We start from the raw sequence: 17577 nt of genomic DNA on the forward strand, positions 1-17577 counted from the left end.
AATAAAGAAATTTTTGTGTCATTATTTTAGGCACATTATAATTGTTAATACTCTTGACTTAGTTGTGTAGGTATGTAAAGAAGTGTGTAAAGGTCTCAGTGAATGGTGGAGGAGGAAGTGTCATGGTTTGGGTAATGTCTTAACCTTCAGAAAGTATTGTTGTAATTTTTCTCCACGCTACAGTAAATTGTTTTCCAATTTTGATCATTGCGCTTTTTTTGTTGAAATGGTTATTTTGCAAAACACTGTTCAAGTAACATGCCACAATAAAAATTCCTTCAAATGTTGAGCCATGAAGATGACAGTATTTATGAAAAAATCAAGTGTTCATAAATTGTTCTCTAATTTTGATCTCCAGTGTATAGTGGTAAGTAAGCTATTCCTCCACATGAAGTGGAAACATACAAACTACAGCATCAAATTTTTTTTTCGGTATCATTTTATAATATGTTTAATTACAATTGTATAATTTAAAAAGTTCATAAGCAGCTGTTGATCTCCACAGAATTCTCTTTGAAAAAGCATCCAGTAAAAATATTTCTAAAACCCAAGGGTTTTGTTTTCTTAAATACACACACTGACATGTATCATTGTTGGCCTTATTAGTACATGGAGGTAGCCCTTCACAGCATACTGAAAATATTAGTAATGAAAACATTTCATTCACGTGTACCTAAATTAAACTTTCTTCATTCTAATTTGTCCATCCTGTCATGTTTCCACCAGTAAAATATTGCTCTTCAGTAACATCAAGCAACAGCAGGATGTGTAACATTGTCAACTGTCAACTTTTCCAGAACCTCTGATGCTCATATGTGTGTCCACATCACCAACAGGTAAAAAAACATTAGAACGAGAAATAAAAAGTTATGCAGCATGCCAATGTGACAAATATCTTCATTACATTAAACTCACAGCAAGACAAGAGGCAAAAGAGAGTAACATTACTATCGTGGTGCTGTGGTGTGAGACAGTCTGTTGTTCTGTTTCATCAACCTAAAACCCTCGCTCCATCTATATAATGCTGCGATGAAGTTCACTTTGGTTGTAGATGGTGGTTCCATGACAGCTGTAACTGTATGCTGTATGTATTTCCTTGTTAAAATCTCAAAAATCAGTGGTGGGATTATGATGGGGCAGAAATGCTGCAGATACTAAAATGAATTACCAAAGCTTCAACAGATCTACTGAAATTAAACAAAGTGAGAACCAGCAAGTAGCTGAACTTACTTTTAATTTGATGGTCATAACAGACAGCGGTGTTTCCTCACATATTTCATTTCTCTATTTGTGAGCAAACAGTGATGCTACAACTCACTGTGAAAAAACAAACTGATACCTATGACTGACTGTGAAAATTAACAAAACAATTTCAGCAAAAATCATGCAGAATTTCTAGTTTTTAAATCAATGTGCACACAGTGTGGTAAACTTCACCTCTCAACTTGCATTCAGAGACAGAGGCCAGCAGTGATCAGCATCACTTCCTCAAAATGAGGACAAATGACAAAAATGGTTTAACTAGTCTATCTGTGTGGATTCTGATGTACAAACTGGCCTGGTCACAGCTGCATGGGGGGGTCAGAGCTCCTTTAGGTGGTTCCATAGATCCTTGTCTTACAAAATGAGGAAGGAATTACTTTCACTGCTTCATCATCATAACATTGTCTTTCCACACACTGTTCAGCAGTGTAATAAAGCTACATATGATCCTTTTGATTCCAGTAACAAAATCTGATCAAGTGGTGGTGTGGAACGTAAGGATATTTGTGACATACACACCATCAGGTTTTTCTAAAAAGGACACAAAACTGACCTCAGCATAGTCTCCATAACAACATACTGTATATAGTACAGTAAAGATGAAAACACTCATTGTTAGAAATACCTCCCAGATTGTCACAGGCTGGTATCAGCTGTCTTGTTCTTTGGAGCGTTGACAGAATTTGATAGTGTTGCAGTGTCAGAATGAGCGTCCCTGCAGAAGAACACAGCAGGGTTTTTACAGGCCCACATCGCCACTTCACCCCCACCTCCTTTACCAGGACTTGAACTTGACAACCTACTGTTGTTATTCACCCCTACACGACTCACGTAGCGGTCTCTTATTCTTTCTGCCTGGTTGAGCCGTATTTCGCGGTTCTGAGTTTGGCTGGACAGATATGCAGCAATATTTCTGGTTCGATAGCCTTCCTCTCTGCTGCGCCCCAGGAGCATGGATATATTGGGGTTCCTCAGGGCATAAATCAGAGGGTTGATGGCTCCATTCGCCCATGCTAGCCAGATGGCCACTGTGTCCATTGCAGGGTTGAACGTGTAATCTCCCATTGCTGTAACCAACCCCATTAAACAATATGGTCCCCAACAAAAAATTATGAAAACAATCATAATCAGGACTGTGGTGGCTGTTCGCATTTCACTGTAAAATCGCAGCAAATATGCATATGTGGTCACTGGCCTGACACGGATTTCAGAGAGCCGCACTGTCTTACAGATGTTATAATGACAAAAACACATGAGAGAGAAAGGAAATAAATAACATACAACAATAAGGCAGATGCTATATGTCGTTCCCATGCGGGAGGTCCCAGAGTGGAACACATACATACAGTGGTAGAAACCACGCTTATGGATTTCTGTAGGCGTCGGCACTAACAGATACCAGGGTAGAGAAAAAATAACTGCAGTTAACCACACAGCTATCAACAACTGTGTAGCTTTCTGCCGCCCTATTTTAGCCTGCGGCTGTCTGACTATGGCGTAGTACCTGTCAAAGGAGATCAATGTCATAGTCAGGGTGGAGATGATACCAAAGCAGGTGTTGAAAAAGCCATTGGCCACACAGAAATGATCCCCAAACATCCAGATGCCGTCCTTACTGAAAAGCATGACGAAGGAGAATGGCAGGCATAGAACTGCTGTAAGAAAGTCAGACAGCGACAGCGACATGATGAAAGCATTTGTTACGGTTCGAAGCTGTCTGTGTTTGATGATGACAATGACAACTGCTGAGTTACCGAGGCTGGACAAGAGGAAGATGGAGAGTAGTACCAGGGCCTGAGCTGCCACAGTGATCCCCTGCAGGACAGAGTTACTTTCAGTTGCACTCAGCACCGACGGGGTCAATGCCTGATGGGTTTGACTGGGCTCGCTCCCCCTTTGGTCTCTGAATGCTGATAGGTTTCCTGTGGCACCCACTGTGGCCTCTGTAGTGGTGGTCACTAGGCTGGTCACTATTGACACGACCCTGAGTAACCAAAACAAAAAACAAAACAGTGAAATTAATCAACCAGAGCTGATTCAGAATTCTGCTGCTCATGTGCTGAGCAAGACCACAAGGAGATAGTTTTTGAATCTTGAAAGTTGAAGTTTGCTCCAACGTTCTAGACAAAAACACATCATTTAGTTGAACTTGTAGTAGTGATGTTTCCAAATGCAAACAAATCTTTTATTACCTTTAAATGTTTTCCTCTGATGTTTTATTTATTATTGTCTTTCTCATACACGTTGAGTCTTTTATCTACTCCTTTTTTTTTTTTATTCTTCTGTGCATTATTCTCATTGTTTAATGTTCTACTGCCCTCATTTGGCATTTCCTGTTCTTAACTCCTCAATCAGCATTAACACACTTTTAATAGCATTTACATATATGAAAGGTGCTTTCTAAATAAAGTTTGACTGACTGATGGAAATATTTGTATATTCACCATAATTGATGGATATAATATTGTGTTTTTCAGACTTCCACATCCTTATACAATAAGGTTTTTCATTAAGGCTGGCTGTAGTTACAAGGATTTTGATACTAGTGCATAAAAAACTAGTGTTTTCAATACTGTAAAACTGAAGGCAAAAAAAATCAGAAGGCAAACTTCTCAAACGAATATTATGCAAATGCCAGAAAAGGATGATGATTTAATTCCTGTGATCAAACAAGTATCTAGTCAGACATTTAATGCTTTTTTAAGTTTTTTGTTCTTATGTTTCTTGATACTCTGCAAAGAGCTGCTGCTAAAAAGGCATCAATGTTTGACATCTAGTCCTAGCTCTCATAGATATACTATAAATACTGTCAACCCTATTTTGAATGTTAGCTAGATCGGAAGTAAAAGCTCAGACTTTCAGAATCAGTTAATCTTTTTCACATCAATAACCAACAGTGACGTTAGCAGATTAATCATCTACAGAATAGAGAGCAGTCAACTTAAATCAGAAATCAAATGACAAGTAAGAAAGACAGAAATAAAGACTATGTTTCTTGTTTTCTATGTGCTATAGATAAAATTAAAAAAAATATATATGAAGAGAAACAAAGAACCACGTAATCTTTATGATAAAATATTGAAAATGAAAGTTCTTGTGTCATATCATAGTGTAAACAAAGGCTTTAGTAATTCTGCAGATAAACTAGTGTTACTTAGATTTTCACACTGATGGCTTGGCATCTTACATCACTGTGAAACCCTGCACGATTCAGTAATCCAGAAAAGAGACAGAGAATTTGTTGCACCACCACTCATACTGAGAAGCTGATGGGGGCAGTCTACTCATACAGACATTTAATATCTAAATATCTCAGTTCTTCAGTTCTAATTGTATCTCTGCTTAAATGAGCAGGTTCCTTTGTTTGTCTGCTTAAAAATGTCTTTGGTGGTGGTGGTCTGTTGTTCCATCTGTTCAGCTCAATGGAATTCAGATTAATAACGTGTTTTCCTACTGTAATTGAACCAGTTGCTACATTTTGGAACCATCTTCTAATTTGGACAATGTAACTCTAATTTCCAAGTCTAAGAGAAAGATGGAAACATAGATGAATCACGTGAATTACCTTGGCACAACAGGTGAGGCAGTGCCCAGCTGGCTGGTGAAGCTTGGCCCAGAGTTGTCAGCTGTGTAGTTACTCCCACTGTTTCCCCGCAGGGCTGTGCTAACAGGTGAATCCATCGATTAGGCACAAAAACAGCACAACAAAATGTATGCCTCGTTTCATACACATCCATTCAGGTTAGAGTCTGTGAATGTCAGCTTCCCTGATTCAGCTGCTGATACTTCCTCATCCATTTCCAAGTCTCTCCAAATCCGCCAACAGAAGAAAAGAAAAGGACAAGTATAAGTCAAATCTGTGTGCACAGGTTAAAAGCAGCAGGACCAGGGCTGGCTAGCCCTGCTTTACAGTGACCTTCATCTATTGAAGCCAGGATTGATCCACAGGACCAGATCATTAAAAATGCATTGGTCACATAAAAGGCCGATATAGATTGTATATATTTATATTTACAATTTTAGGATTTTTTTTATTTAAATATATTTATGTCTGAATAGCTAGGACCACCTGTTGCCAGTTTTTTTGCTAGTTTCATCTGCATTTTTTGGAGGAAGTATAAATATAACTCCTTTTACATATATACCAACTGTCATCCATTAGAATATGGTTGTTGTTTCATATTATGATATATTTAAACATCACTACTCTCATGTTGGCGCAGGGTTTTGGTGGAGTAATGTTTTAGCTAGAGTTATTAGCAAATGAAGCTAGCTTTTATACTATGAGACGTGCTACACACTAACACATAGCTACAGTTGAGTCTGAAGATGAGAAACAGGCCGTTAAGCTAGTTAGCAAGAGCAACTGTTTCAGCCTAAGTGACAACAACAAAGGCCAAAACTGTCTTATGAAAACACAACTAGTTTAATTGAATATTAACATATTTAGCAGATGAAATATCCGCAAGGTATGCGCTGTTTAATTATATTCTGTATACATTTGGTCATAGTCGTATGAACGTTTTTTAAAGCATGCTATTCTGTGGTGGTCCACGGCTTACTGCTCCCTCGAGTTACCTCCGAGTTTGGTGCTCTGGTTACCGTCTGTCCACAGAAGCCTCCACACCGACAGGCTGTGTCTCTCTATCACTCTCCTCGGCTTATTTTCTTCATATTTTGGCTAAGACTTTTGCTCTCCTTGTTGTAGAGAGCGCAGCAGACTGCATCTCCAGGGAATCCTCGGCAGCGGCATGTCAATAAAGTCAGTCCAGTCCATGAGGTGGTCAGCTTCTGGCCTTGGTAAGTAGAGGAGAACAAAGTCAGAGCATTAATTTCTCCTGAGCTGTGTTGAGCGCAGCTGGAGGAGAAAAAGACTGGTGAGGGAGTCAGCAGCTCCCACCCTGCAGGTTTCTGTCAGAGAAAAGAATTCTTCAGGTTCAGTGTCTCCATCGATAACAGCTCCGCAACGCTACAGAAATCCCCAGTGGGATCGAGATGCATCTCTCTCTCTCTCTCTCTCTCTCTCTCTCTCTCTCGGGGTCTCTCCGCCTGCTGCCTCCTGTCCCTTCGCTGTCCTCCTCTGTGAAACCACGCCTTCCACGTCAACGTGCTCTCAGCTTCGTGTGACGTTTAATGTAGTTCCCATGGCAACTTGTGATAGAATGACATTATGCGATGTGTGCAAAATATGCGGCCATATGAGTCTGCACCAATTGTTTGGTGATTGTCACAGTTTGCTGAGAAGTCACAGGCGGTCTGTTTGTCTTCGTAGTTGAGAGCTCTGATTTAAGTAGACTACAGAGCGTGTGCTCCAAAACATGTCTTAAATTGCAAAAGCATAAGCAGCACGAATTGCACATTGTGGACTTAAGTCTTTCTTGTCCTTTGCATGTGGTTGTTGCATGCAGCATCTGGTGGGTGCATGCAACTTGACCACTGTAATATGCAGCTATGGATGTCTGGCTATTCAGACTTAATTATTTAATCAACTCAGAATTCACTATGATTCTGCCAATAATTACAAACTCAAAACGTAAGATTTTATTTTTTAAACTTAAAAATCGTCAGTGTTCATGTTTTAAAATGTAAAAAGACTGCCAATGCCATTTAAAAAGGCCATTTTGTCAGGAATTAGATCAAATTTGTTTGCATGTTGTCTGTCTTAAAATGAAAAATCAATTCCCAATTTAGTTGCACTCGGTTATTCATTGTCAGTTATGATAAGTAAGTCAGTGGAGTTTAATTTCAGATTTGACAGTGATCATGTAATTTGAACATGACAACAATACAATCAACTAGAAATTGCAGTTTATGGAGAAATTGTGGTGGGATTGCTATGTGCTGTAAAAGCTTCCCTAAACTGTGTTGCTGTCTGCTACTGTCTGATTAAGTTGAGCTTTATTTCTGTATAAGACACAAAAGCTCAAGCTGCATTGCCATGCTGTGCAAGAACAATTGATCAAGTTTGAACAGTTATAAGGTGGGAAACTATTTCTGTACAAATGAGAAGAGATAGCTACTGTTTGCAGTGTCAAAAGTTTTAGTTTTAGAGTTTCAATGCCTATATTCATGTCTGTGTCCGTGTGCCGTCTAAAACCTTGTGTTTGTATTCACAAACAGGTAAAGCAGTAATTAAGAATCATGTTGTGTTTGTGAGAATTCCTGCAAATTCATGTGTGTTCTGTCTGTGAAGAATCCACCAACTTAAATTAACTGCTGAATAACTTCAAAGCACATTAATCAAAAGATAAGATGATGAATCTTTAAGATGAAATGGTATTGTAGTTAGTTAATTAAAATGTAAAATCATATGTAAAATCACATGTAAAACAAAACATGTTATGCCTTTAACAGAAATGTCAATCAAGTGTAAACAGGACGGACATCAGAGTATTCAGGTGTGTTTTTGTCATGCTGTCTTGCCATGTAGTGTTAAGTGCCAAATAGTTAACAGTCTGTATGGTCAGAGAGCTAAGTCTCTGCTGAACAAGATAATGCCTCATGTGTGAAAAATGTAGGAAACAGGGTACAAACTAAACTTGTTCAGTTTGTCTCCAGAATTCCTGCATAAGGTTTGTACTGGAGTCTATGGGGCAGTTTGTCAGCATACTTGTCATCACACAGAGGCTCACATTACATCTTGTGTGAGTTCAATTGCTTCCATACTTTACTATTTAAAAACCACAAGTTTCTCTACATTTTGATGTAAAGTAAGCAATGAAGAGCACAAATCGTGAAAGTCAGAGAAAATTGTTGATGACTCAAACTCTCTCTTTCCATCAAGTGCCATGCCAACATTCTACTCCATAGAGACCCATGTATTTTTCAGTTTCTGCCTTTCTGACCAAGGCTAAAACAAAGTTGAATAGAATCATTTGAAAACTATGAATGTGATTTGAAAGTTGAATACAAGTAAGAAAGTAGAGAAATTGATGAATTAGTTTAGAGTTTAAATTGAGTTGAAAGATGCATAAAATTTTCTGAAAGACTGTGAATTTTGAACATTTCATAATCCACTTTAAAATAATAAATGATATGATATGATTGAATGATGAATGATAGAAAATGATAAATAGCTATGGAAAAAGTATGAAAGCTATGAATGAGAAAAACACACAACAAACATGTTACATTGTGTGAAAGGATATAATTGCCAAACATGGGTGGAATAATAATGATTATAACTACAAAAGACAATTTCTGAAGATGTTAGAAACAGAAAGAAAAAAGCTTCAAGGAAGGAAAAAGGATGAATAAAAGAAAGATAAAGAGAGTTCAAGAGAAGTTCAAAAAATGTTTGAAAATTCAAACATGTGATGGTTTATAAAAACACTGAAAAACTATCCTATCACAATGGGAAGCATATGACAGGAAAAAGGAAGTTTCTCTACGTTTTGACATATAGTTGTAACATCTAATATGTTTGTGTAATGCAAAAGTTGACTGAAAAAGAAATGAAATTAAAAAAACACAATATTTCGTTATTCAAATCAATGAAGAAGTTGAAAATTGAGTAAAAAAAAAAAAAAAACTTAAACTGCCAAAAGTTTGCCGACTATTTTCACAATGCTCTCACTCACCACAGAACATTTATCAATACTTCTAGTTAAGAGTATGTCTGACATGAAGTTGTACATGATTAGCACAACTAATAAGCACAGTGGTCTCTCTCAGCAGTGGGTCTGCTGCTGAATCAGAATCCTGGGTAGGCTGAAATGTAACTGATAGCAGTCCACTGCCAATGCTGGGACACACTGCAAAAAGTAGGCCATCAGACTTTCACTGAGCCTGACGGCCTGACAATGGCCATCAGCTTGTGTCCATGTGGACTGTCCTCAGTGGCAGACAGGTAAACTAGAGGCTTGTTTTGAAGCTATTTTGACAGCAGGAACAGGCAAGGACATGTCTGGCTCCAATCTTCACACATACTAATATGAATAAAAATACTAAACACTCTGATTAAACACACAAGTGAAAGGGGCGAAACAATTGAAATAAAAAATTACCACAAGGCCTTGTATCACCCTTTCTGGTCTAACAGCAACTATAAACTCCTTCCTCTGCTCTGGCCAAATTCCTTCTGTTTTCAGACTTGCCTCTTTGAAGCCACTCTTTAAAAACCTGAGCTCAACACAGAAACACCCTCAGCAATTTGAGACACCAATTTCCTTTTCTGTCCTCCGTCCTGAAATGTGTTGTTGCATCCCAACTCAAAGCTGACGTCAGCCAGTGCCAGGACAATATCCAGTTTGGGTTTCTTTTTTTAACATGTGGTTCTGTTGGCTTCATCAGGCCATAATCTTCAGCGAGTACTGGAGTAGTTTGCAGCGTAATGTAAATCAGTCACCATCTCCAAGTCTGAAGTCATGGTTCGCTACCAAAAATGCAGGATTGCTCCATCTGGCTTAGGAACACATCGCTGCCACGGGAATGTGTTCAAGTATTTAAGGATCTTGTTCATAAGTGAGTTTTAAAATGAAGACTCCCTGACCCTCTACTTTGTATCCCATGTGTCTCTGTCCCATTCTAGTACTTTCTAGGACATTTGCCTAGAAAGTTTTGTAGCTAAGTTAAGTGCACATTGGTGCCTCTGTAGGAAGAGTAGGGCTAAGTACTAAACGCAGCATCACAGAGCTCTTCAGTCCTGGATGAGAAACAGTTCATATGAGTGATTTAGAAGTGATCTGTTAGAAACATCTCTGTGAGGAGCCCGTGAAGAGATTTAATAACAGTAAGAAGCACCTTAAATGTATTCTAAATCAGTGGTGGAAACTAAGCACAGTTACTCAAGAACTGCACGTACTTGTACTTTACTACAATATTTATTTCAATTTTATGTTTCTTTAACCCCAATACAATAGTGAGGTAAATTCTGTACTTTTTACTTTACTGCATTTAGCTGAGGGTTCAGTTACTTTGCAGACACAGAATCTTAATGCAGAATATAATCAGTCTTTATTATGGATCAACCAACCACTTGTGGACATACTAGTTAGAATTCACAATGTACAACACTAGTGTTTCTAGCGTTTCAATAATTTCAATTTAAATAATATAATTGGTGTGAAAGTCACGTAGCTAAGTGACTTAAGAAATGCTGTTCTGAAGTTTTCCAAAGAAAATTGATGTGTAACAACATAACAGTAGGTGGCAGTAATTAATCTTAACGTTACTGCCCGCCACCATAGAAGAAGTGCTCCTGCGTGCTATTGGTGCTGCCATATTTCTTCATCCGGTTTTACACACCAAACGAAAACACTGTAGTATTGAGGGAACAAAATTCTTTCTAAAATTATTGTTGGCCTGAAATGGGTAAGTTGAACATGACGTCGTTTTCTTTTTATCTAATGATAGTAAGCTAAGTAAAATGGCTCCACTGTCATCGTACATACGTGTGTGTTTACTGTATATCGTAAGCTGTGAGGTCTCTAGCTAGGACCTAGCCTTTTATATGGGTAGCTAGCGAAACATGGGTTTTTACATAAGTAACTCGAAATATATGCTAAAACGTCAGAGACACAAACTTGGGGAAAATAACAACCAACTATTGTAATGGCTAATGGGATTCATTATGAGATGTGTCTTACTTGCATTAATTTGTGGCTGTTAAACAGCACCAGTGAAAGAAACATTTGTGTTACGTTAGCGGAAATGTAAAATTGGTAACAAACGCTAGTTACCGAGTTAGAGGCTTAGTCCTGTATGGGTGCTTAGTATCGGGTTAAGAGTCATAAAACACGAGTCTTTGTGGTAAAGACTAAGTTCAGATGAAAAGGTGAAGTACAGTTTCCCCACAGTCTACTTCACAGTTTGGGATCTAACCTGGATGTAAATTTTGATCAATACAAAGTTAGAAATGATCTTTATGACACGTTTAACAGCGAACACATGGAGGAGATGGAAGTTAAGATTTAAGATTCACTTAATGTAACAAATACTCTGTAGTAAGTAACTTTTTAGTTACTGCTGCTCAGTTCAGCATCTTCATGGGGAAATACAAATGTGACCCACACAGTATGCTGTTGTTTGGCCCCACAAACACAGGTAATTTGAAAGTTTCAAACTGTTTTGGACCATTGATGACTCCTGTGTAAGGTGTTTCTGTAACTTTGCAGCTGTGGCCATGAGCTCCACGTGTCCAGGCCTGTATTGTGGCAGGATGATAGTCAACGAATCAGTGGAGGGGGAGTGTGGAGTGAGTATTAAACACAAGCTCTTTCGCCCCAAATGTCTGTTGGGCTTTCATTGAGTTTGCCGTCTGTCCTGCTAGGTCTGTCCTCGTGGGGAGCGGGCCAACCTCCAGAAGGTTTGTGAACGCTGCAACGGGTCCCCAGATCTCTATGACTGGCTCTATCTGGGATTCATGGCCATGTTACCTCTAGTATTGCATTGGTTCTTCATTGAGTGGTACTCTGGAAAGAAGAGGTGAGATCACACACAGGGTTAGACTTAATTCAAAAATACCTTTTAATTATACGGGAAGAGGAGAAAGTGCTACATAGTGGGGATTTTCACCAAAGGATGCCCTGACAAAATGATGGATCATTTTGTAGACAAAATGTTGGAACAAAATTGGTTCAACTGTTCCTCAATGTAGTATTGCTGTTTAGAATGGGGTCAGATGCTTCTTGTTTGCTTCATTGTTTACTTTACAGTCCACCTGTGGCAAATAGATTGGACATAATTTAGAAAGGCACAGACCTGTTTATATAAGGTCCTGCAATTAACACATTGACCCTTCAGCCATAGAATAGATTTGACCCCCCCCCCCGTATCGAGCAAGCTGGGCACTAGCATCTGTGCTAGTCCAACCTACTGGTACAGACGGCATATCATATGAAAGCTGAGGCTTTTAAATGATCTTTGTTGCCGAAAGCGCAGCTGCCCCTGATACCGGGGTGCTCGGGTTTAACGGGTTAAGGTTGCTTTCACACCTACAGGATTTATTTAGATTAAATCGGACTCAAGTTCGTTTTCCCTCTTGGTGTGGTTCGTTTTGTCTGGTGTGAACACGGCAATCGCACTCGAGTGCGAACCGAGGAGAAAAACCGATAAATTGCTACAAGTTTACAAACTCATCAACTAATTAGGACCAAAGCAAACGAATTAAGGTGTAAAAGCAAGCTAAATGTGTAGGTAGTAAGATGTCTGTGACAGGGAAATTAATTGGTGTGGCGCTGTTGTTTCACCATGTTGTTACTCTGTGCTCAGTTCCAGCGCTCTGCTGCAGCACATCACAGCCATGTTGGAGTGCAGTGTGTCAGCTGTGGTAACTCTGATGGTCACAGAACCTGTGGGAGTGCTCAGTATTCGATCCTGTCGAGTTCAGATGTTGTCAGATTGGTACACCATGCTGTACAACCCCAGTCCAGACTATGTGAACACATTACACTGCACCCAAGAGGCTGTCTACCCACTGTAAGTACTGCTAACAGGAGGATTTGAATAAAGTGTTTGTCTATTGTATTCCTGCGGAGTGTTGCTGAACAAGACACTGTACCTGATTTCATTGTACTCACAAATGTGCTCATGTTTTCCATCATGTGATTTGCTGTATTAGCGTCCTCCTTTGTTGTTTTTCTACCCCAGCTACACCATAGTTTTGATCTACTACGCATTTTGCTTGGTGCTTATGATGCTGTTACGCCCACTACTGGTTAAGAAGATTGCCTGTGGTCTGGGCAAATCTGACCGCTTCAAGAGCATCTATGCTGCTCTGTACTTCTTCCCCATCCTCACCGTGCTGCAGGCTGTGGGTGGAGGACTGCTCTGTGAGTATTACTGAGTAAGAGCAGAAACAGCAGCTACAGTTCACATACAGCTGGTAATAAGTGTTTTGAGAGTGTTAGCAATGTAGCATAACGTGTACAACTGTGAGTGACACTTTGTTTTTCAGACTACGCATTTCCCTACATAATACTGGTCCTGTCCCTGGTCACACTGGCTGTTTACATGTCTGCCTCTGAGATCCAGGTAAAAACACTCATTGCACTGTGTGTCTCTGTATTATGGAATATATTTACATTCATTTTTGACACCCATAACTGTAAGTCGTGTGGTTTGGAACTGTTTGGAAGCTGATCTCCAGTCTTGTTAACTCTGTGTGTCTCCCACTGTCCATTAGTCTTTTAAAAACCTGGTTGCTAAGAAGAAGCGTCTGGTTGTCCTGTTCAGCCATTGGCTGCTCCACGCGTATGGCATCGTCTCCATCTCCCGACTGGACAACCTACAGCATGACCTACCACTGTTGGCCCTCGTGCCCGGCCCTGCCCTGTTCTACATCGCCACGGCCAAGTTCACTGAGCCTAGCCGTATCCTGTCTGAGGGCGGTAACGGTCACTGAGCTGCTTTTACCAAGATGAGACTGAAATTAAATTTCACTAAATGTTACAGTCAAATGTATGAGCTGCTTTTGCTGGGAGTGAACACAGTTTTACTGAGGAACACTAACTAAGTGACAAGGCTTGGTGTGATCAAGCTTTCTCCACCAATCTGTGGCCAGATAGTGACATCGTCATGAGGGTTTTAGCATGGCAGCACATGTTAATTAGCACCAGGAAACAACATCATCAACAAGACCAACTTCAAGTGACGTAAGAGTCAGACATGAACATTTCATTTACTTTATTATAGCTGTATCCAATTACTTCATCAAACAGGATGCGTGACTTTTAAGATATTATCATGTTTTAATCATCAAATGTTTCCATGGCTACAGGTACTTATTTAAATTCACTTCCAAGCATTCCTGTGGAAAACCATTTGGTTATTATTGAAACTGTACAATTGTTATAGTTTTTGAGATCTACTCACAGAACTGGTTGCTTGGTGACAACAAATGATTTATTTTTTTATTTTAACTATCTATTTATTCCAAGTAGCTTAATTTATTTGCTATTTTAAATCAATTCTCCCATCATCTAAACGATAATATCTTTAAATGTCTCATTTTGCTTCAGAGGTCTGAATTAATTAATGTTGAGTAGAACAGAGCATATGCTTCCAGTGGAGAAGCTGCGCTTCATTTGATATCATCCCAATATTATGAAGTAGGTTTTATTTATTTATTTCATATTTTGTGGATGAAGAATGATGGTGGCCTGCTCGTTCAGACCACCTCTGATTGTGATGAAGTGATTCACTGGACCTGAGCTACATCTAGCCAGGTGAGGACCAGCTCTGATTGTGCCTCTTATGTATTATCAAAGGCAAGTCAATGTGAAATGCAATGTGCAACACTCTCCAGACCACATGGATGAAAATACATTTCTGTCAGCTCAATGCTAAAAAAAGGCTAAAGTTTTTTTTTAACTAATTAAGGGCCATCACATGATTATTTTTTGCTTGTCATTCAGGACCCCCGTTCTTAGGTCACCTGGTTGAGAACTGCTGATCTAGATCAAGATGTGAGCAGCAAAAAACACATGCCCTGACTTGATTATATGAAAAGCTTTTATTATGTATGTCTGTATTGTTATTCTTGTTGTGTTTTAGAATACCCAGTAACACTTAGACATGCATGGTGAAAGGGAATGCAAATACAAACAGCTGTCTGTTTCTCTGTCCTGTTCAGTGATTTGGAGTTTTTGTGTACGGCATCATTCAATGCATATTAATGTAAATAGCTGAGTTATATGTTGTATTCAAGGTTACTTCTACATGCACACAAGCTCAAATAGGAAAGTAATGTTAAATACAGTAAGTCATAATTCAAGTTCAGTGAACATGCTGCTGACACTACATGTGCTGTGTGTTTAGTGTCAGCTGAGCATAAACCACAACTATCTTTCTGCATTTATGAGTCTTATAAAGTCTCCTAAACAGACTATGTGTCCCCTGTTCTGTCCTTCTGAGGTAGAGAACCGGCTGATGTCACTGTGGACAGGAGACAGTGATTGTAATACAGCTCCATCCAGCACCGTATGCAGGGAACACACACACTCAATGGGACTGTTCCTCCACTCCATGCTCCACAGTTGAGGGTTTTCAATGTGTGGAGCTGATTTTCATAAATGTGTCCTGTCCATGTAGATTGTCTATACCTTCTGTATTAAAATACATTTTGTGCCCAATGTTGTAAACACACCCACGTTTGCTGTTGATGTTAAGAAGTACAGTTTGCATCATTGAATGTCTCCTGTAACATATTGCACCTAATAATCTATCAGTCAGTTTTCAGTTGATATTCTTTTGAACCTGATGTTCATCTAAAATGATCTCGCACATTCATGCCAAGTGTACTTACAGTTGTGGCTGATGAAAACTGGTGCATGGCTGTGGTTAAATATTAATATTGCAACACTTGATGATCAACCCTATCAAACACCCTCGCAGTCCCTTTAAAGCTACAGCAGATAAAACTAGCTGACATTATTTGGAATTGTCAGAATTTGCTACAGTACGTTTCATGAGAAATTGAAAATATTGCTTACATGTACATTCATCAGGAATACAGATCTAAGGTCCAAGATTAATGTCAAATGTTGATCATTTGATCAAAACATCCAACACTGTTCCCATAGCAATAGCTTTGCAGTACTATTTGAATAAACCCTGAAACAAGATGTCATGTAATGTTATGATTCTATGTGAAAAACTTTGTGTAGAAGTTGTAGCTGCATTACCCAGTGGATGTATGCATTAAGTACTTAGCTAATTTACTTAGGGCAAAGTAGCAATACTAAGACAGTGTAGAAATACTAGTAAAAAGAAGTACAAATTGTGCATTTAGAATGTTCAAATACATTTCTAGCACTGGAAGGCAATTACATAAGGACCAGCAGGTTTAAACTGCCTTTTTTTCTTACCAAATGAAGTCATTATTTAAAAACTTTTGTATTTACTCACATCATCTGTGTGTAATCTTTACATTGATGTGTCAACCTTTCCTTCAGACAATGCTGCAGAGCTCAATAACAAGCCAAACAACACTTTAGTAACACTTACTTTTAATGATGTACAGCATAAAATGTAGATTTAATATTGATTTTGTTGGTGTGCATAAATGTACAATTCCCTTACGAACAAAAATGTATTTAATAAAATAGATTTTTATAGTGCTCACTTCAAGTGCCAAAATGTATACTGGTGAGTCACTGACAGTGATGCACCTAAACATTCATATTTATTACATTCTCTCAGTTTCAGCAGTGACAAAGGTTCTCCTGCACAACTAAACTTTCAAACCAGTGCATATGCAGTTCAATGTGTGATCACATTTATGCAATACATAATGTGTGAATAAAATGACAATAACACAAGGAAGATTATGAATGAGAATGCAACGTCTAAGAGACTAACTGAACTTAGAAACGTCAACTCTAAAGCCTCATACTGTCCCATGACTGATTGTGGACACAATGATTACACACACACATTTAGTGTTATTCCACTCAATGGGTCTGACAAGACAGTTGCGTGACTTTGTATGCAGCCTAAAACACAAATTAAAGGCCTTTCAAAGTATAACCAAATATAGGCTAAACCCCTTAATATATCTGGTCACAATGTTAATAGCAGTCAGTATATGATATGATGATGGCTCATGTTATTGTCACTTGGGATGTTCTGTGCATGCTGTAGCCTGGTGTGGACCTCCACAAATGTAACTAGACATTGCATGCTGCATTTCCTCTTGCACAACAAGCACCTCTTGCACAGACACCTCATCCTCTCTCTGCCTCAGTTCAACTGTGATATAGACCATGTTCTCCGTTGTCTTATTTCAGTAAAAGTTACTATTACTAATCATCTATCTGCTCCAACTCCAACATGATCTGAGCACACTGTTGGTGTTGTTTATGAGACAACAAAATCACAACACAGTGGCACAGAAACCTCACCTGCAACTATTGTTTTGGTGAGGGATAAAACAAAAGTCCCACAGTTCAGTTCAGACCTCAGTTTGAACCAAGTTTCAGTTCATTCAAGTGATCAACTAATGCAGACTTTGAATCTGTGATTTTTAGAGCGCAGGGAGGCCTGTGGCTGATATATATTGCTGTTTTTTTTCCTCTCTTTTTGCATTATAAAAAATAAAAAATCGTATACAACCTACACTGTCCCCGACTGCCTCACTAGCACCTTTGTGACACAGATAGAGACAGAAGCTGCTGCAGTAACTGTTCACTGCTCACAAGTGCCAATAAAATGTATACTGGTGAGTCACTGACAGTGACGCACCTAAACATTCATATTTATTAAATTCTCTCAGTGTAGGCTGCTGTGTCTGCAGAAATGTTTTTTTATTCATCGGCCACCATGAGCATCAGCCAATGCCAATAAATTAAAACTATTAAAGCTCAGCTTGATGAA

General features: G+C 38.9%; 2 protein-coding genes across 8 annotated transcripts; one reads left to right on the forward strand and one right to left on the reverse strand.

Moving 5' to 3' along the window:
* Positions 1-347: 347 nt before the first annotated feature.
* LOC113158074 (G-protein coupled receptor 135) lies at positions 348-6326 on the reverse strand. 6 transcript variants are annotated; one of them, XM_026353745.1, is made up of 4 exons: positions 6164-6326; positions 5842-6059; positions 4829-5071; positions 348-3247 (listed from the first exon to the last, which is right to left on the reverse strand). In XM_026353745.1, exons 3-4 carry the CDS (start codon positions 4942-4944, stop codon positions 1900-1902), a joined length of 1464 nt encoding a protein of 487 aa, XP_026209530.1. In that variant the 5' UTR covers positions 4945-5071; positions 5842-6059; positions 6164-6326; the 3' UTR covers positions 348-1899. The 6 variants fall into 6 exon arrangements, with proteins under 6 accessions (XP_026209530.1, XP_026209533.1, XP_026209532.1 ...); XM_026353748.1 differs by having other exon boundaries at positions 348-2915; positions 3018-3247; positions 5842-6326; XM_026353747.1 differs by having other exon boundaries at positions 348-2918; positions 3018-3247; positions 5842-6326.
* A 4155-nt stretch (positions 6327-10481) lies between these two features.
* On the forward strand, positions 10482-16322 carry jkamp (jnk1/mapk8 associated membrane protein). Of its 2 annotated transcripts, XM_026355136.1 has the most exons (7): positions 10482-10575; positions 11379-11458; positions 11534-11688; positions 12475-12681; positions 12853-13034; positions 13160-13236; positions 13388-16322. In XM_026355136.1, the coding sequence occupies exons 1-7, from the start codon at positions 10572-10574 to the stop codon at positions 13604-13606; spliced, it is 924 nt and encodes a 307-aa protein (XP_026210921.1). In that variant the 5' UTR covers positions 10482-10571; the 3' UTR covers positions 13607-16322. The 2 variants fall into 2 exon arrangements, with proteins under 2 accessions (XP_026210921.1, XP_026210922.1); XM_026355137.1 differs by lacking the exon at positions 13388-16322 and having other exon boundaries at positions 12853-13048.
* The last annotated feature ends 1255 nt before the right edge of the window (positions 16323-17577 follow it).

Source organism: Anabas testudineus, chromosome 12 (assembly GCF_900324465.2).
Source record: "Anabas testudineus chromosome 12, fAnaTes1.2, whole genome shotgun sequence".
Classification (NCBI taxonomy): domain Eukaryota; kingdom Metazoa; phylum Chordata; class Actinopteri; order Anabantiformes; family Anabantidae; genus Anabas; species Anabas testudineus.